This window comes from Crotalus tigris, unplaced genomic scaffold, assembly GCF_016545835.1.
Source record: "Crotalus tigris isolate CLP2741 ecotype Arizona unplaced genomic scaffold, ASM1654583v1 scf7180000019147.1630427, whole genome shotgun sequence".
Taxonomy (NCBI): domain Eukaryota; kingdom Metazoa; phylum Chordata; class Lepidosauria; order Squamata; family Viperidae; genus Crotalus; species Crotalus tigris.
In genome coordinates, this window is record NW_024097401.1 from 425,263 (window position 1) to 446,463 (window position 21,201).

The following is a 21,201-nucleotide window of genomic DNA, read 5'->3' on the forward strand; positions in this document are numbered from 1 at the left end:
AGGAAGAATTGGTGTTCTTCACAGAACTTAATTTCTACTTTCCTGATTCTTTTTGTTGTACTTTTCTAGGCCTGTTCTTATTTCTGTGAATTCTTTTTTTTTTATTGAAAATTTTTATAAACTTTTTACAATAAAGTACCCCCCTCCCACCCCATAACCCTCCCCCCCCTTCCCAGAGCTGAATACAGGGTTAAAGAAACAAAAAAAACATACAAATTAAATGAACATCAATCCACTATACATACATCCAAAAAATTTAAAGTACTTTAACTCCAATACATAGAAACTACAAATCCAACCATATCCATTTTAAACTATAAATTATTCAAAAGCTAAATAATACTTCCCAATCCCATATTTATTCTGTACAAAATTTACCCATCTTTTCCACACCGAGATATCTCTCTCTTGTGAAGGGTCTTTCAGATAAGCCGAAATTTCTGCCATTTCCGATAAATAAGAAACTTTAAGAAACCATTCTTCTATAGTAGGCGAGGAATCCTTCTTCATTTCTGCAAATTCTTGTGCAGTGCCCAGTACTGAATGCAATACCAACCCAGTTATTATTTTTTTTTTAAATTCTTTTCTTGTGATCCATCAACTAAGGGTTTGCTCTGTTTTGCAACTTGGCTGCTATTTTGGTGAAGTAAAGTTAGATTGCCCTTGAACTGAGCTTGACTCTTGATGACTCCAACTGCCTTGGAAATGTTTTCATGGCAGGAATCTGGAATTGGCTTACCATTGCCTTCTTCCAGGTGGTGTTTTGGCTTCCCAATCTTGCTTACTACATCGAGATTCCTTGCTAGTACTAAACAGACTTGCTAAGTCTTAGCTTCCGAGCCTAACAAGGCTGAGCAAAGGGTCCCTCCATTATCTGTCCCTAATATTTTGAGCTTTTCTCTTTTCTTCTTCGGCACGGTTAGCAGCAAATAAGATGTTGAAGGCTGAATTTCACCTTGGAGAACTTACGTGTTTATGAAATGATGTTTTATGCTGCCGCCCCATTGCCTCCCCTTCACCCCAGCGAAACATCCGTTTGGTCATCACATTATTATTGTAGGACAGGAAGAGCTAGGAGGCAAAAGATAAAACATTTATGTAGTAGTAGTATATAAAACAGTTTTTTCTCCTGGAATGTGTTTCTTCTGAGAACAGGTAAAGGAATTCTGGTCTGAGTGGAAACAAAGAACTTGAAAAGAAATTCCAGCTTGTGAAGTCCATAAATCAGGGCAACAGCTTTAATAGTGGTGCTATAAATTATGGTTTTAAAAAAAAAGACAGATATACAAAATATACTGGGTGTTAATACTCTGCTTCCCATCGTGGATGCATTGTGACCAAAGTTAACCTCGCCCAGTGTCCTAGATTGAGCAGGGGGGCTTGCGTAATCTTGCTTGATACAGGCAGATTAACTCCACGGAAGGGATTCATGCAAATTACTTTAATTCATCAGGCATCCTCCAGACATTAACTTACAGTTACTGCAGAGCAGTGCTGGCGAACCTATGGCACGCGTGCCAGAGGGGGCACTCAGAGCCCTCTCTGTGGGCACGCGCCGTTGCCCCAGCAGAGTTTACCAGAGTAGCGAGCACGTGACGTTTGGAAGCAACGGCAGGAAGTGAGCGAGCAAGCGCTCTTGGCCCCCCTGGGGATGCCCTCGAAATGGCGAGGGACTGGCCCCCACTGCCCTGGCCCTGGCCACGCTCACCCAGTCTGCCAGGACCAGTGCAGCCACACCCACCCAGTGGGCCACGCCCCCCCCCCCCGAGGGCACCACAATGCCAATGCAGCCCTGGCAGTTTGCGATAAATAAGTGGGTTTTGGATTGCAGTTTGGGCACTCGATCTCTAAAAGGTTCGCCATCACTGCTGTAGAGATTCTTCTGAAATACAGATCGTAATCTAGACCCATCACGTAGGTTAAAAATGAATAGCTTCTTCCATTCTAACGAAGCAAACAGACCTCGTGGCTGGACTTCATAGAAACTTCGCTGACTGGCACGTAGCCAGGAAGTCCGGTAATTAAAGAGAAGTCCCTCCCAGTGGCCAGTCCGAACACAGATCTGACCAGGTAACATAAACTACATCAGGGCTTTTCAACCTTTTAACCTATTGTACCACTTTTAGGATATGGCAATATCCGAGTACCACCAGTCGCCTAGCAAGGTGTCAAAAACTTGATGACAAAAAAAAAGGAAAAAAGTGATAAAGTACAGGTAGTCCTCGACTTACAACAGTTTGCTTAGTGACTGTTCGAAGTTACTGAAAAAAGTGCCCCCCAAGCCACAGCCGAGCAAAACACCTGCCTGCCCACCCAGCGGCACTCTTCCTCCTGTCCGAGGTTTTCATTGTTGTGAGCATTTCTGTTGAGGATTGGCAGCGGGGATGGGGTGGGGGGGTGTTTGGTTTTTATTCCCCCCCCCCGTCTGCTGGGTGGTTGCAGCAGATTTTGGTCACTTCACATGACCCTGGGACACTGTGACCATCATAAATATGAATCAGTTGCCAAGCATCTGAATGTAAATCACAAGACCCTGGAGATGCTGCAGCACTCCAGCTGATCCTGGCACTTCTTCAGGGCTCAGCAGAAGCACCAGGATCAGTGCCGAGCTCCAGCTGGATCCTGGCGCTGATCCTGGCACTTCCACTGAGCCCTGACAGCCCTGCAGCTCCAGCCATCTCTCGCTCAGGCCTGTGCGTTGTGCCGTTCTGCCACCGGTTCAGCTCATTCCCCTCCCCCGCTACCACTTTTCTAGGATGGTCGTATACCACCTGCCAGGTACCAATGTATCACAGATGGTACCCGTACCCCTGGTTGAAAAGCCCTGAACTACATTACCCAGAAGGCCATCCCTTAAGGGGACAGTTCTTAATTCCTAAGCTAGCTATATACTATGACCAGCACACCCAGGATGATTTTCCTTTGCTGGGTTCAGAATTTCCTCTCCTCTCCTCCCCTCCCCTCCCTACTCCTCCCTCCCCTCCCCTCCCCTCCCTACTCCTCCCTCCCCTCCCCTCCCTCCTATTTCCTATTTCCTTTATTTTTATTTTTTTGGTGCTGCTGCTTTAGAAAGAAACTTGATCAGTATCTTTGTAAATCCCTCCTCTGTCTGATCTCAGTGATCAAGAAGGCCACACTGGCATTTTCTCCCACCCCCTTTCTTGCCTGCTTCTGAGCCGTAGCCTCACTGGTGGTGTTCTTTTTTTTCCCTCCTAGCCCATGACAACCCGGTCTAAGTAACACTACTTTTTTATTGCAATGCATGATGTTTTGCCATTTAGACAGCCGCAATCTCCTCTCCCTTCCCACCCGCCCCCAAATCCTATTCTCCCCCATCAAATTCAGTTCTTGCTATGCCTCAATGAAATATATTTCTCCACTGAAAGCAAAATATGCAAAAGTAAAATGTACATCTAACTACCTGTTCTAGGTTCAGTGCTTGAGCTTGGATTTTTTTTTTTAAAAAAAAAATGGCATGTGGGATGACTATAAAAGGCGAACAAATTTATGGAGCCAACAAAATGTTTACAGGCTGAATGTTTGTGAGGTTATGCATGCCTTCGTCCAAGAAATATTTTGATATTATTAGATCATGTAATATGCTGTCTGGTTGTAATGTAATGATGATTATAAAAATTGTTCCCTTTAAGAAGACAGCGTACAATGGTTCAAAACCAGAAAATTGGAATGATAGACATTTTGTCGTCTGTGCTAGAGACTTTTGCTCTAGCTGTTAGGTTATGATGGCATTTCAGAACCAGGTTCAATGGATTCCAGTTTGCCTTAGTTTTTCAGGCATCTTATTCACCAGATTCCGCTTCTCTAACTCAGGGCTTTTCAACCGGTGGTACGGGTACCACCTGTGGTACATTGGCACCTGGCAGGTGGTATGCGACCATCCTAGAAAAGTAGCGGGGCAGGGGAATGAGCTGAACCGGTGGCAGTACTGCACAAGCCTGAGCGAAAGACGGCTGGAGCTGCAGGGCTGTCAGGGCTCGGCAGAAGCACCAGGATCAGTGCCACTTTCCAGCTGATTGGCGCTTCTTCGGGGCTGTCAGGGCTCAGTGGAAGCACCAGAATCAGTGCCAGGCTCCAGCTGGAGCTCGGCACTGATCCTGGCGCTTCTGCTGAGCCCAGAACAAGTGCCGATCAGCTGGAATGTTGCAGCATCTCCAGGGTCTTGTGATTTACATTCAGAGGCTTGGCAACTGATTCATATTTATGACGGTCACAGTGTCCCAGGGTCATGTGAAGTGACCAAAATCTGCTGCAACCACCCAGCAGACGGGGGGGGGGGGAATAAAAACCAACCCACCCCACCCCCGCTGCCAATCCTCAACAGAAATGCTCACAACAATGAAAACCTCAGACAGGAGGAAGAACGCGGCCGGGCGGGCAAGCAGATGTCTTGCTCAGCTGTGGCTTGGGGGGCACTTTTTTCAGTGCTGTTGTAACTTCGAACAGTCACTAAGCGAACTGTTGTAAGTCGAGGACTACCTGTACTTTATCATTTTTTTTCCTTTTTTTTTTTTTTGGTCATCAAGTTTTTGACACCTTGCTAGGCGACTGGTGGTACTCGGATGTTGCCATATCCTAAAAGTGGTACAATGGGTGAAAAGGTTGAAAAGCCCTGCCATACTAGACCCAAACTAGAAAGAACCACAGATGGCGAAGGGACGTGAGATGCGTCCACCGCTCTTGGTCCTGAATAGTAATGTTGCAGATGGGGCTGTCAGTAGAAGAGAGTTGAACTCTGTGGGGAGGTAGCAGGCACCATAACCTTAACCCTAGCCCCCACCTATCAACAGTGAATCTGCTCTTTTGAATTGGTTCTACTTTTGACTGCCTCTAATGGGTTCATCTCCTCTTTTCCTGGCTCCAATCTACCTACCCAGAGCCTTTAAAAGGATTATTAAGCTTCAGTTGACTGGCTCATGCACAATCCATTACTTCCGTTGGTTTGCCTGTTTTGAATTGCAAGAGGGTATACTACTTGGAGGAGCAGTATAATATATAAACCATTCCTAAATGATTCTGGGCAAATTACAAAAATATTCACTGTGCACAAAGTCCACAATATATACTTGACAAACCTGAAAAGTGAACACCCCAAGTAAATATATTCACCGCGTATGTGGATGCAACACGAGCCATCTAATCTAACATATTAGACCGACACATGTCTGAAAAGCAGATGTTACTAGGCCCTAACGCTATTACTAGGTGTATAAACAGTTAGGAGATCATTTATAATATTAAACATTATTATTGTTAGGTAACGTTTGGTAGGAAATGGGGGGAATATACTTATCAACCCAGTTGAAATTCACATTTCATTAAAAAAATCTGAGAATTATTTGGCTGGGATGATGGTCTCCTGCCATAGGCAGGGGGTTGAATTAGAACAGCGGTCCCCAACCTTTCCACCTTGGTGGCCCAATGCAGGGTAGTCCATGTAAGCGGTGGGTGCATGCATGTGCGCATAGCTCCATTGGTGCAAGTGGCGGGTGGGTGCGCTCTCCGCTCATGTGAATGGAGCTTCGCATGTGAGCACAAGCGCCCTCTGCTCAAGTGAGTGGAGCTTTCTGCATCAGCGCAAAGACCCACTGCTTGTGCAAGTGGCGCTTCACATGCACAGATGCTCTTGGCCATCACTTGCGCAGCCTGGTTTCAAACAGGCCTCAGCCCAGTAGTGGGCCATGGCCCAGGAGTTGGGGACCCCTGGATTAGAAGACATAATAATAATAATAATAATAATAATAATAATAATAATAATAATAATAATAATAGTAGTAGTAGTAGTAATAAGTCAATTGCAAAAGGCGGCCTTACTAGGAACAGCTTCCATCCTGCGATGATGTCTGTAATACTATCAAACATCCACATCTGCCTATCCCAGGTCCTTGGTAAGGACTCGATAGGTAGACAAATGCCAAATCCAGTCTGAACATCTGGCTGACTGTGCGATGATCGATAATAATAATAATAATATTGGAAGGGACCTTGGAGGTCTTCTAGTCCAACCCCTTGCTCAGGCAGGAAACCCTATATCAGTGATGGCGAACCTTTTAGAGACTGAGTGCCCAAACTGCAACCCAAAACCCACTTATGCATCATCGGGTGCCGGATGAGTGTGGCCCATTGGCTAGGTGTGGCCCATTGGGTGGACGTGGCTGCCGTGGTAACGGCAGACTGGGTGGGACTAAAAAGTTCAATCAATCAATTCCAACTTTGCAAGATCTTTATTTTTCCCTGCAAGAAGTTGAAACTGACTGATTGAACCTTTTTTTTTTTTTTTTGGTACACGGTGGCAGAGGCCTAAAGCAAAAAGGTTTTATAAAACCCAGCTGAAGCCCTAGGACTGGGCCAACAGTGTGCGTACCCACAGAGAGGACTGAGTGCCGCCTCTGGCACCCGTGCCATAGGTTCACCAACACTGCCCTATACCATTTCAGACCAATGGCTGTCCAGTCTCTTCTTAAAAACTTCCAGTGTTGGAGCATTCACCGCTTCTGGAGGCAGGTTGTTCCACTGGTTAATTGTTCTAACTGTCAGGAAGTTTCTCCTTAGTTCTAGGTTGCTTCTCTCCTTGGTTAGTTTCCATCCGTTGCTTCTTGTCCTGCCTTCGGGCGCTTTGGAGAATAGCTTAACTCCCTCTTCTTTGGGGCAGCCCCTGAGATATTGGAGTACTGCTATCATGTCCCCCCTCGTCCTTCTCTTCATTAAACTAGACATGCCCAATTCCAGCAACCGTTCCTTATATGTTTTAGCCTCCAGACCTCTAATCATCTTCCAAGGTCTCTTCCAGCCCTATGAAGATATAATGGAGACTGACAAGTTTGAAGAGAATCTGAGTTCTAATGTAGTTTGTATCCCTAGAAACCTTGGGACAAACAACACAAAAAGATAATTTATCTACTGGCTGCATTGTGTGTTATGATCTGTGTTTTGTTTCAAGTATTGGTGAGCTTAGCTTGAGGAAAACCGGAAGCATCACTTGAATATCTCTTTCATCTTTTACATGTTAATATCTCTGATTCTAACTAACTAAGCTTTAATTTAGAGTGACTGTTGGTTTTGCAGTTCCATTTAGAACAGTGATTCTCAACCTGTAGGTCGGGACCCCATTTGTGGTCGAATGACCATTTCATGGGGGTCACCAAACAAGGCTGTCCACTATTTTTCCCCCTTTTCTTTGGCCACTCCCCTGGCACCCAGTAATGTATAAGTGGTTGGGGGTCACCACAACATGGGGAACTGTATTATGGGGTCACGGCATTAGAAAGGTTGAGAACCACTGGTTTAGAAGGTAGGGTGGGATTTTATTTATTAAAACAGACTTCTGCAACTGCCCATTTAACCAGTCAAACTCTGAGCAGCAGTGCAAAAGACAAAAATGGGTATGACAACATTTCACGCCAAAATTCTGGATCTTGTCCCCTAATGCCGTTGGAAAAGAAGAGAAATGCAATTTAGATTCTCATGGGTTTGGAACACATTAAGAAAGCTAATCAGAAGCAACGCCTTTTGGATCTCTCCAGTGCCACTAACTCAGAGTGTGTCAAGAAGGAAACCATAGTTGCTGGTATCAAAATCCAGGTCTGAAACAGGATTGAAATGGCTGGAGATAATACAAAGTGCTTGGAATTAAATGTTGCCTTAAAGCACTTCGGGCTTTAAGCACTATCAGGCACAGGGAAAGCAGCTTGCTATCAGATGCAGGGTAGGGCAAGCTGAGGTTTTTCACATCATCTGCTGTCTGGTCTTCTGAAGTAATGTAGTCCAAATACAAGCTTATCTTCTCAAGGCGAAGTAGATTATAGCTTTAGGAGTCATTGGGATTATCCTGATAAGTATTTGCACGGTGTATCTGACTGGAGAAAGGATGGAAGATTTTCTCTGTGAAATGTTTTTCAGAACTGAGTACGCTTTCCCTTTGAGGACAAAGGGATACCTGTTTTGTTTCAGAGAGTGAGGTACAGCACATTTGTCAGACCTTTTTTTTTTTTAAAGAAAGGGTTACTCAGTAAAACATTCACCTTTTAAATCTTTCTTCTGTCATCATTTGTCCCTTCCCACTTTACTGCAGCCTGCTAAAGCAGGGATTGGAGCACGAGATTAGATACTGCCTAATAACAACAACAACAACAATAAAGTTGGAACGGACCTCAGAGGTCATCTAGTCCAACTCCCTGCTCAGGCAGGAAACCCTATACCATTTTGGACAAATGGGTGTCCAGTCTCTTCTTAAAAACTTCCAGTGTTGGAGCATTCACCACTTCTGGAGGCAGGTTGTTCCACTGGCTAATTGTTCTAACTGTCAGGAAGTTTCTCCTTAGTTCTAGGTTGCTTCTTTCCTTGATTAGTTTCCATCCGTTGCTTCTTGTCCTCCTTCAGGCACCTTGGAGAATAGCTTGGCTCCCTCTTCTTTGTGGCAGCCCCTGAGATACTGGAAGACTGCTATCATGTCCCCCCTCATCCTTCTCTTCGTTAAACTAGACATACCCAATTCCAGCAACCGTTCCTTATATGTTTTAGCCTCCAGTCCCCTGAACATCTTTGTTGCTCTTCTCTGTACTCTTTCTAGAGTCTCAACATCTTTTTTACATCGCGGTGACCAAAACTGGATGCAGTATTCCAAGTGTGGCCTTGCCATGGCATTGTAAAGCGGTATTAATACTTCACGTGATCTTGATTCATGGAAATTCTTAGTGTAATGTCTAGAAAGGCAGAAGTGCGATCCCTTTTTAACATCTGTTGCAAGTACCCACTCCTGATACTCAAGGCAGTTTTCAACCAACTCACACGCCTACTTTGCCCCTACATTTGACACGAACAGCACCAGCACAGTCCCCAACAAATACACAGTCAAAATTAGAGGCATCTTCACCTATTCTCTTTCTAATGTTATCTGTTCCATCCTTTTCCAGCAATGCCCTATACCAGGGGTAGGCAACCTTGGCTCTTTTATGACTTGTGGACTTCAACTCCCAGAATGCCTGAGCCAGCATGGCTCAGCATGGAAACCTCTCCCTTTCCCCTCAGCATGGCTGGATCAGGAATTCTGGGAGTTGAAGTCCACGCCTCATAAAAGAGCCAAGGTTGCCTACCCCTGGCCTATACCCATACGCACACATAGATATATGCACACATTTTTAAACAAGAAGATAACAACTAATAAAAACTAAGATAAAGTAAGGAAGAAAAAGAAAGCAAAGAGCAAAACGTGCAAGAAAAGGGAAAAAAAGTTGAGGCAAAATAGAAAAGAAAAAAGATACAAAGAAATGGCTTTATATTCGTCACAGCAGTTATAAGTACAACTATATCTTAACCTCACTATCTAAAGTTACATTTTAATTTATTTTCTGTAATCTATCCTATCTAATCATCAATGCCATCAATCACATTTTTTTTATTTTTACCCAAAATATCCATAAAACATTTCCAGTCACCAATAAATGTAGATGCTATCGTTTCTCCACCGAAATAAGTTAATTTAGCCATCTCGGCAATGTTAGCAACCATTCTTCCATAGTGGGTCTGCCAAAACTTTCCATCTCTCTGTTCATATAATAATCTTACTGCAGTACTCGTATATTGAAATAATCTTCCTTTTTTTTCCTAACTGTTTATTCATTAGTCCTAAAAAGAAAAGTTCTGACTTCAGTTGAATCTTTAAAAGCCCTCTGTATCAAAGTATGTATTTGAATACTTTTTAAAGCTTTTTTATAAGTCCACCGAGCACGATAAAATATCTCTTCATGTTGTTCACATTTCCAACCATACAATTTGAAGTGCCTTTATGCATTCTAGATACTTTTTACTGGCATATAAACCAACGATACATCATTTAAAAAAGTCTCTTTTAAGATTTTAACACAGTGTAAATTTCAACCCTTTTAATCACATATTTTCCCATTGGTCCATCTGTATATTACAGTCAAACTTCTTCGCCAACATTCTTTAACTTGCTTTTCCTCGGTTTCAGATTTCAGCAAAGGTTTACTTATTTACGGTATTTATTTCCCACCTTTATTATTTTGATAAAAATTCAAATAACATCTACCTAATATACCTTTCTCTTCCTATTGTGAGTTGGACTGAGAGAGAGGGACTGACACCCAGCCATGCTTAAGGTAGGACTAAAACTCACAGCCTCCTGGTTTCTAGGCCTGCACCTTAACCATTAGACCAAACAGGCTTTGTAGTATACTTTTTTTTTTTACAAATTTTATTAAATGTACATTTTAAAAACACAAAAATGGACATGATTCAACTTCTCTGGTTTCAACAGTGCTATTAGTATTACCTTATGTTACAGAAAGAAAAACAGAAACTTAAAATACATTCTATAAAAGGACAGGGTATAACAAACTGTGTGTATAACATCTATAAATTGTTTTGATAAACCATCTTTCAATCATCAACGTTGTATATTCCTACAAGCTGGCAGGAATAGCCAACACTCCAGAAGACAGGCTTAAGATACAGAAGGATCTGGACAGACTTGAACACTGGGCACTAACTAACAAAATGAAATTCAGTGGTGAAAAAAGCAGGGTTCTACATTTAGGCAAGAAAAACCAAATGCACAAGTACAGCATAGATGGCACCATGCTCAATAGTAGTAACTGTGAGAGGGACCTCGGAGTCCTAGTAGACAATCACCTAAATATGAGCCAACCGTGTGCTGCAGCTGCCAAAAAGGCCAACACAGTGCTAGGCTGCATTAACGGAGGGATAGAATCAAGATCATGTGAAGTTTTAATGCCACTCTACAATGCCTTGGTAAGGCCACACTTGGAATACTGCATCAAGTTTTGGTCACCACGATGTAAAAAAGATGTTGAGACTCTAGAAAGAGTACAGAGAAGAGCAACAAAAACGATTAGGGGACTGGAGGCTAAAACATATAAGGAATGGTTGCTAGAATTGAGTATGTCTAGTTTAACGAAGAGAAGGACGAGGGGGAACATGATAGCAGTATTCCAATATCTCAGGGGCTGCCATAAAGAAGAGGGAGTCAAGCTATTTTCCAAAGCACCTGAAGGCAGGACAAGAAGCAATGGGTGGAAACTAATCAAGGAGAGAAGCAACCTAGAACTAAGGAGAAACTTCCTGACAGTGAGAACAATTAATCAGTGGAACAACCTGCCTCCAGAAGCAGTAAATGCTCCAACACTGAATGTTTTTAAGAAGAGACTGGACAGCCATTTGTCCGAAATGGTGTAGGGTTTCCTGCCTGATCAGGGGGTTGGACTAGATGACTTCCAAGGTCCCTTCCAACTTTACTACTACTACTACTACTATTATTATTATTATTATTATTATTATATCATTCAGTTGTGTCCTAATATAGGTACTAATAAGAAATCCTTATAATATCAACTAGTCAATCGATAATCATCTCAGTGATCCTCCTTATCTCTAACCAATCGTACAAATTTTTCCAAATTTCATAATTCAGTTTTATTTTTCATCTCTAGAGTTAACCTGTCCATTTCGGCACAGGATAAAATTTTATTTATTATTTCTTCCTCAGTGGGGGTTTCCTTTCCTTTCCATTTTTGGGCATATGCCAATCTTGCTACGGTTAAAATATGCAATATTAAGTAGAAAGATGCTTTGCTAAGTTTATCATTAATAATCCCTAATAAGAAGGTTTCTGATTTTAAATCAATTTTTTGTAATAGTATTTCTTCTAGCCAATTTTTTATCCTATTCCAAAAATTTTGCGTCTTTGAACATTCCCACCACATGTGATAGTAAGTCCCTGGAAGCCTTCTACATTTCCAGCATGTTGGTGAGGTTTTTTTTATCTATTTTTGCTAGCCTTGTAGGGGGAAGGTGCCATCTATAAAATATCTTGCATAGTATACACTTTTATCTACATCTCTTTATACATTTTAGTAATTACATGTTCATCATCAGTGCACACATGTACTTTAAATTCTGTCTTACTTTGCTCTGCACCATAAATCTTTTGGTCCATTTTAATCTTTCTGATAAATGTAATTGGGAAAGCCATTGACAATTATATTCTTCCCCTATTAATTGCTCTCTTGATTTAGTTTTAAATTCCCCTTGATGGCTTTCCAATAATTTCTGATATGTCAACCATTTGTCCTCGTCTGCTGTTTCTCTTCTATAAGATGCTTCTTGAGCTATATTCCATATTCCCAATATGGCATGTCAAATAAAATGATTTTAAAATCCAAATTAATTTTATTGTACCATAAATATCCATGGCATCTAACTCCAGAAGTTCCTTGTTTCTCAGCAACATCCATTATTTCATCCCTATCAAATAACAAGCAGCAAAATGCAATTTCAAAGATGGTAAATCCAATTCTCCTCTTTCTTTTCTTTGTTATAACACTTAATATTTGACTCATGATTCCCCCCCCCCTTGCTATATGAATATAGATGTACAACTTTGCCATTGTTTAAATGGTAAACAGATTTCAAAACAGATATTATCTGTAACAGAAGCATCATTCTTGGCCAAACATTCCTTTTTATCATAAGCATATTGTGCCAGTGCCGGCATCACTGCGGGCCGCAGCGCAAGCCTCACACGGGGTGGAGGCGTGATCCTTGCGCATATAGCATTGCTGTGAGCCTGGCGGCGGCACCACAATCCTCACACAGGCACCAGCATCACTGAGAGCCTCGGGCGCATGCTCGTGGTCTGTTTGTGTGTATGCACATGTGGCTACATTCACATTTCTGCATGCATGCGCAAGGCGCCTACCCCTCCCTCTCTCACCAGGCTGCCAACCCAGAAAGGTTGGAGACCCCTGTTCTAAAATCTGTACTAGCATTTCATCCTCCTTGGCCATTCTGTGGCTGACCTCAAATTAGAAAAACGTGACTTTAACTGTGCCATAAAGCAAAGCATCGTTGAAGCCATAGACATAAAATTTTCAGGCAACTCAAAGCGTCTCGGCTAACACAATCGGTTTTCAACACACTATACTTGTTAATTCAGGGATCCCCAACCCCCGGTCCGTGGACTGGTACTGGGCCGTGGCATGCCAGCAACCGGTCCGCAGAAACAAGCAAAGTCCCATCTGTGGGATGCAGGCAGCCCACAAAACCACGTACCTTCTGGTCTGTGGAAAAAACTCTCTCCACAAAACCGGTCCTTGGTGCCCAAAAGGTTGGGGACCTCTGTGTTAATTGAGGAAGATGACTCTGTCTCACATTTAACCTGCATCTGCATAACCACGATGTAAAAAAGATGTTGAGACTCTAGAAAGAGTACAGAGAAGAGCAACAAAGATGATTAGAGGTCTGGAGGCTAAAAACATATAAGGAACAGTTGCTGGAATTGGGTATGTCTAGTTTAACGAAGAGAAGGATGAGGGGGGACATGATAGCAGTGTTCCAGTATCTCAGGGGCTGCCCCAAAGAAGAGGGAGTCAAGCTATTCTCCAAAGCTCCTGAAGGCAGGACAAGAAGCAATGGATGGAAACTAATCAAGGAGAGAAGCAACCTAGAACTAAGGAGAAACTTCCTGACAGTTAGAACAATTAACCAGTGGAACAACCTGCCTCCAGAAGCGGTGAATGCTCCAACACTGGAAGTTTTTAAGAAGAAACTGGACAGCCATTTGTCTGAAATGGTATAGGGTTACCTGCCTGAACAGGGGGTTGGAGTTGATGACCTCCGAGGTCCCTTCCAACGTTGTTGTTGTTGTTGTTGTTGTTGTTATTATTATTATTGTTATTATTGTTATTATTATTATTACCACCACCACCACCAATCTGTGTTCCCTTTCCTCATTCCCCATTTAAATACTTCATCTGTCCAGCCACTTTACGCAGCTGATGAGGTGAGCTCAAACTCATGAAGGCAGAAAAGGTGTCGTTCGATTCTTCCTGTGTTGTTTTCTCAGGCTGATCAAAGTTTTTCAAAGCTTGTTTCAGGCTTCATAGTAAAAACCAGTAACTGGATCGATTTGGGATTGACCCTAACTTTTTCTATGAGTATCTTCAACGAGGTGCATCTAGATTCCAGTGTTAGCTCGACCAGTAAAATTTACTGAGTCTCAGATTTGCCTGCTCTCAGAGTTGCCAAAGGGATTATTGAGAGCACACTTTAAAAACCACAAGCGCTTTATGCATGTTGTCACTGTAGGTTTTTACTTATTTTCATCTGGATACTGCAGATTCTGCATAAAGCTGAAAGTGGTGAGTTGGCACAAAGCTAAATTTGAATTAAAAAATAAGCTATGTTTTTTTCTTATTACATAATAACAAGTTCAGGGTTAACTGCTGCAGAAGGCAATAGCTGTTTCCATAACTGAGCTGGACTATTTTTGTAGGTAGGTCATTTGCTTTTGGAGTAGAAAGCGTCACATTTAGATTAGTGACTACAGAACAAAATGACCAGCATATATACTAAATCTGAAACTAAAACAGACGTCAAACCTTTACCAAAAGTCAAACTTTTACACTGGGTTGTGAAGGCACAATAACTATACAGGATTAGGCAACCTTGGCTCTTTTATGACTCGTGGACTTCAACTCCCAGAATTCCTGAGCCAGCCCTGCTGAGGGGAAAGGGAGAGGTTTCCAAGCTGAGCCATGCTGGCTCAGGAATTCTGGGAGTTGAAGTCCATGAGTCATAAAAGAGCCAAGGTTGCCTACTCCTGAACTATACTGAAGAAGAACACTATAGAACAGTGTTCTCAACCTTTTTAATGCCGCGACCCCCAACCGGTTGTAAGTCGAGGACTACTCAACTGGTGCAGCACCATTTGCAGAATGGGACTTTTGGCGGGCTCAGCAGGGCAGAGACAGCCTGGACAATTCCTATTGGCTTTTGAAAACCAATAGAATTAGACTCTATTCAAGAGAGTCTATTCTATTGGCTTTCAAAGGCCAATAGAATAAAAGGGAGTAGCACAGCTAAGGAAAAGGGGGAAAAAATGGCGGACTGCGTTGTTTGGTGACCCCCGTGAAATGGTTGTTCGACCCCAAATGGGGTCCCGACCCACAGGTTGAGAACCACTGCTATAGAAGAATATGGTCCATGGATCTCGCAAGAGCAGAATTTTGCCTCCAAGGGCAAGCTTTGGAATCTGCCCATCATTTGCCACACGAAGGACATGAAACGGAGATGACATGAGCTCTGTGGAGTATTTTAGCACTGGGGCATGGGAAAGGTAGATGGTGGAAGCATCTAATCTGCCTACAGATGGCTCTCATCCCTTTACAAAGTTAAGTCCCAGCTGTTTGATTTTTTTTTCTTAGCATTTTCAAATCCCAGCAAATTAATAAACCCGGGGTGGAAACCTTTAGAAGTGAAGTCACCCCACCCACCCCGTTTTTTTTCCACCTGAATTTAAGTCTCTCTTCTAGAATTAATAGAATTCAAGCTGGCCAGCAAGCAGGAAATATTGTCTAAAAGCAAGGGTCCTCAACCTTTTGGGTACCAGGGACCGGTTCCGTGGAGAGAGGTTTTTCCGTGGACCGGAGGGCGCGTGGTTTTGTGTGCTGCCTGCATCCCGTGGATGGAGCTTTGCTTGTTTGTGCGGCCCAATTGCTGGCATGCCACGGACCGGTACTGGTCTACGGACCGGGGGCTGGGGACCCCTGCTCTAAAGACTGAAAAAGAAACTAAAACTGGAACATATTTAAATCAAAAAGATCATATAAATCATTTGCTTTTGGGAATATTTTGTCTATAGCAGTGGTTCTCAACCTGTGGGTCGGGACCCCATTTGGGGTCGAATGACCATTTCACGGGGTCGCCAGACAACGCAGTCCGCCATTTTTCCCCCCTTTTCCTTAGCTGTGCTACTCCCTTTTATTCTATTGGCTTTTGAAAGCCAATAGAATAGACTCTCTTGAATAGAGTCTAATTCTATTGGCTTTCAAAAGCCAATAGGAATTGTCCAGGCTGTCTCTGCCCTGCTGAGCCCGCCAAAAGTCCCATTCTGCAAATGGTGCTGCACCAGTGGAGTAGTCCTCGACTTATGACCGGTTGAGTAGTCCTCGACTTACGACCGGTTGGGGGGGTCGCGGCATTAAAAAGGTTGAGAACCACTGGTCTATAGAGTATTCTATAGAAAGATTGCCTTTTTTTTTTTTAGGATGGTTGCACGTTCTGGGAGAGACTGTCGTGCATCTGCTACTTCTTGTTATTGGCAGTTGATGTCTGATTTTTGTTTTAACTCTGAACACAGGCAGAAAGCAGAAGTCATTAATACATTTTCCTCTTTTCTTTTTCCAGATCATCAGAAACTAGAGCGGGAAGCTCGAATTTGCCGATTATTAAAGCACCCGAATATTGGTAAGTGCCATTGCAAAACAGGCCTTCAAAGGAAATGAAACTTGCCCAAGTCTTCTCTCGTGAGAGTGGTGAGACAGAATTATGACAACCTTTTTGATTAGACGGGGTGTGTGGTGCTTAGTGCTGAAGGAACTCCTCAGAAAACCTGCTTCTGGGTATGAAGCATTTCTGTCTGTCATCTGGCTAGAGTCTAGTTCATTCTTCTCTTCCTTAGAACAAACAACATTTTTTATGGAAGATCACTAGAGAAATAAGGTGGTAATATGATTTTTATATTTCACTGTCTGATTTTTAAAGGAAGATTACTGTCTGGGTGGTGATTTGACTCAGTTGTTGTGCTAGAGAGCTGTTGATAGACCCACAGCCATTGTGCTGGAATCTGTTCTGCATTTCAAAAACCTAAGTATCTAAATGGCTGCCATTATTCCAGGATGGTATTTAAATTATTTACCCACTGGTTTTCCATTTCTCTTTTACTGTAAGAATTTGTTTGCAATTTCCAAGATCAGAGAATCAGTATTTGGTGTATTTGCTCTCCTTATCTCACCTAATTTAGCAATAGTTTCCTTCTACGTTCTGTTGAAATAAGATTTCAAAAATGTTGCACAGGACACATTGGGATCTAGTTCAGAAATAAATCTTGAAATGTCCAAAAGAATTCTCCACATACTAAGAAATGGGGCAGAATCGCCATAAACTTAAGATTGGTGTGTTTATAAAAGGAGGTAGTTGCTTACCGTCTAGATCAGCGATTCTCAATCTTCGTGTGACGGCGACCCTGTCACACGGATGCGCTGCGCATGCGCGGCGGCACCCCATGCACGCACCATGCACACCCATGTGTGGCGGCGCCCCCATGCGCGGCGCGCATGCGCGGCACCGCCCCCTGGGGGGAGAAATGGCGGATCGCATTGTTTTGCGACCCCCGTAAAATGGTCGATCGACCCCAAATGGGATCGCGACCCATAGGTTGAGAACCGCTGGTCTAGATTGCAGCTAAACACGGTCAGCTTGAACAGAAAATACCAAGGACTTTCTATGATTCTTCCTTTTATGTTCTTAACCTGATTCTGTGTCTTGCTATTTTAGCTACATCAGAATACAGCAAACAAAGGTTACACAGTCAATTGCCTGGGATAGTATGAGGATTCCTGCTCTGAGTAGGAAGTTGGACTAGAAGATCTTGAATGCCCCTTTCAACTCTCTGATACTTTTCCTCCCTGTCCTTCTGTGGTCTCTGGCATACAGGGCAGACAGTTGTCAGAGTTCTGGGAAATGTAACATACAAATGTACTTACCAATGTTTGATCCGCCAGTAGGATTGAGGACAATTTCCCAGCTTGTCTGTTTCTATCAGAAGGCAGAGGCTGCGAAAGAAAAAAAAAATCTTAAGATGGCTCAGGAATTCTGGGAATTGAAGTCCACAAGTCACAAAAGAGCCAAGGTTGCCTATCCCTGCGCTAAGGAGTTGTTGGTAGCTGTTCAATACACGGAGCTGAAGCAAAGTGTGGTAATACAAACCGTTGTCTTTGCCCATTTTTGTCCTCACTAACAGATAGCAGACCATAGAAAACGTTTATTAGAAATTAGAACTTATTTCTTACCGAAGAATTTTGGAATTAGACTGAGGACTACAAATTGCCTACTCCAATCTTAACTGCATTATTTTATAAGTCACCTCAAATTCCTTTCCAAATAAAATGTGCCGTTGCACAAGAACGTGCAAGGCTAGAAAAGAATTCCCTATTATCTGTAATTTTGCAAATATGTTGCTGACATGTACAGCTTTGCAAGCTGGACAGTCTGTTTGTCAGATTTGTTATGTCTGTTAAACATTATTCCTATCCAAGGATCTGCATTGTAAAAGGCTTACTTTAGTGAACCAATTTTGGGGCTCAGAACTATGGATATTTTAGTGCAATTCTTTTTAACAGAGACTTGCTGTTTGATATCACTTGCTTTCCCCTTAGATTATTCTTTGTTTCCATTTTCCAGTTCTTGTCCCTGAAAAATTAAAGACTGCATTCAGATCAAAATGCTTTTAAGCAAGCATCTAAGTCAGGGCTTTTCAACTTTTTCACCCATTGTACCACTTTTAGGATATGGCAGTATCCGAGTACCCTAGCAAGGTGTCAAAAACTTGATGACACCCCCCCAAAAAGGAAAAAACTGATGAAGTACAGGTAGTTCTCGTCTTACAACAGTTTGCTTAGTGACTGTTCGAAGTTACAATGGCACTGAAAAAAGTGCCCCCCAAGGCACAGCCGAGCAAGACACCTACCTGCCCGCCCAGTGGCGCTCTTCCTCCTGTCTGAGGTTTTCATTGTTGTGAGCATTTCTGTTGAGGATTGGCAGCGTGGGTGGGGTGGGGGGTGTTTGGTTTTTATTCCCCCCATCTGCTGGGTGGCTGCAGCAGGTTTTGGTTACTTCACATGACCCTCGGACATTGTGACTGTCATAAATATGAATCAGTTACCAAGCATCTGAATGTAAATCACAAGACCCTGGAGGTGCTGCAACAGTCCAGCTGATCGGCACTTCTTCTGGGCTCAGCAGAAGCACCAGGATCAGCGCCGAGCTCCAGCTGGAGCCTGGTGCTGATCCTGGTGCTTCCGCTGAGCCCTGATAGCCCTGCAGCTCCAGCCATCTCTCGCTCAGGCTTGTGCGGTGCTGCCACTGGTTCAGCTCATTCCCCTTCCCCGCTACCACTTTTCTAGGATGGTCGCGTACCACCTGCCAGGTGCCAATGTACCACAGGTGGTACCCATACCACTGGTTGAAAAGCCTTGATCTAAGTTACCAGCTTCCTAATTCTTGGACCAATAGCTTCTGAATCAGAAGAACTGGCAAAATGTATTTATTGAGATTCCTTTGTCTCATGTCAGAATACATTTCCAACTAGTTCTCTATTTCCATGCTTTTCATCCTGCGCAACAGACTTATTCTCTCTCCTGTAAAGGAACAGGGAACCGGATAATAACCTTTTGGAAGGATATAGCAAAGTACTAATGAAAACATGTAGTCACATCATAGTGATGGTTTCCATTTTCACCAAGGAAGAGGAAGAATAGGTTTGTCCCAGTGAAATCATTAACTTTGGCAAACAGCAGGAGAACGGTTGTTTATTCTTGAAAAGCTACGGCAGTGGTGGCGAACCTATGGCACGGGTGCCAGAGGCGGCACTCAGAGTCCTCTCTGTGGGCACGCACGCCGTCGCCCCAGTCCTAGGCCTTCAGCTGGGTTTTATAAAATCTTTTTGCTTTGGGCCTCCGCTGCCGTGTGCAAAAAAAAAAAGAAAAAGGTCCAATCAGTCAATTTCAACTTCTTGCGGAAAAAAAAAGATCTTCAAAGTTGGAATTGATTGATTGAACTTTTAATCCCACCCAGTCTGCCGTTACCACTGCAGCCACGCCCACCCAATGGGCCATGCCCAGCCAATGGGCCACACCCAGCCAGCACTCGACGATGCATAAGTGGGTTTTGGGTTGCAGTTTGGGCACTCGGTCTCTAAAAGGTTCGCCATCATTGAGCTATGGAATCCCCCATTCACTCTCACATCCTTCTCATTATAGTTCGCCTTCCTAATTTGTAGTTTGAACAGAAAAACAGGGCAGTCACTTAAAGCAATAGCTTTTGTTCGGCTCCTGGATCTTTACTCTTCTTCAAAACATCATCTGTTTTCCCAGTGTTCAAATACTGTACGTTGCACTGTGTTCTCTTGCCAACAGGAACTGGCCATGGAAAGCAGGTGTAGAAAATGGCAGTGACTAGTTATGTTTCCCACCCACCCTAAAGTATCAGAAATTATTTAGAGCTCAGAAGTAGAATTCCAGCAACCTGGGCAGCATTTTGGAAGGTGCTATTTCTGAGCTTTTGGAGACTCACCAAAAGTTCGGGTGCAGCTGACTGGAAAACTGCTCTTACTCATCAAAAGGGCCTTCGGTGGCAAGTAGACAATTATGCACGAGGGCCTTTGGTTTGACACATGAACCTTTCTGCATTAGACAGCTGATTTTTGCCTATTCCCAACTGCTGGACAGAGACTTATCTCGACCAGAAGGCTCTTTCTTCACATACTAAGGAGAAGGCCAGTCCAGAAATGTTTCTCTTGAGGAACTGTGCAATTGTTGGAGACTCTCCTGCTTCTTGGGGTTCCAGGATCTCTTCCAAAGAGGTGCTGGGCACATGGGATCTGCTTAATAAGTATTTTTCTGACTTTCTGGTGCAGCTGGTGAGTTGACAATGCCCTGGAGGCGTACAACAATAAGGATGCCTTGAGCAGGCTGGGCTGTGTGTCTAAAATACATACATTAAATGATGTTACCGTGCTTCGGTCTTGCCCTTAGTAAACAATGATTTGGCTTGGCTTGCCTGTTTTTCTCCCTCATTTTGATATGGAGAATTGCTGGAAATTATTTTATTTGCTTGGCCCGTTTAAAGCAACGTAGGATGAAAAGGCAACCTTATCAAGTGCAGATAGGTCATGACTAACTTATCTCATTGACTTCAGTGGGAGTGCAGTATGATGATACTCCAGGATAGATGCAACCTATAATTAAAACAAATAAAATTGGCTAAAAATAACCACAATAAGGGCTGTTTGGTATGAATTACACAAGGGTATGTGGCAAAATTAATTAGAAGCATTAACTCCCCACAAGTTGGCATTTGCTAACAGAAAAGGCAGCTCATTATCAGTCATGAAATAGAAGCAGAGATTCTGATCTTTGCACAGAAGACTATTCCAAGCTTAGTAATAGTAATAGTAGTAAAGTTGGAAGGGATCTTGGAGGTCATCTAGTCCAACCCCCTGCTCAGGCAAGAAACCCTACACCATTTCGGACAAATGGCTGTCCAGTCTCTTCTTAAAAACTTCCAGTGTTTGGAGTATTTACTGCT

General features: G+C 43.1%; 1 protein-coding gene across 18 annotated transcripts in view; it reads left to right on the plus strand.

Moving 5' to 3' along the window:
* CAMK2G (calcium/calmodulin dependent protein kinase II gamma) overlaps window positions 1-21,201 on the plus strand; it is a 194,778-nt gene that overhangs the window by 68,627 nt on the left and 104,950 nt on the right. For all 18 annotated transcript variants that reach the window (XM_039359979.1, XM_039359978.1, XM_039359977.1 and 15 more), the window contains exon 3: window positions 16,243-16,302. In XM_039359979.1, coding sequence (XP_039215913.1) covers window positions 16,243-16,302 — 60 coding nt within the window. The remainder of the gene's footprint in view (window positions 1-16,242; window positions 16,303-21,201) is intronic.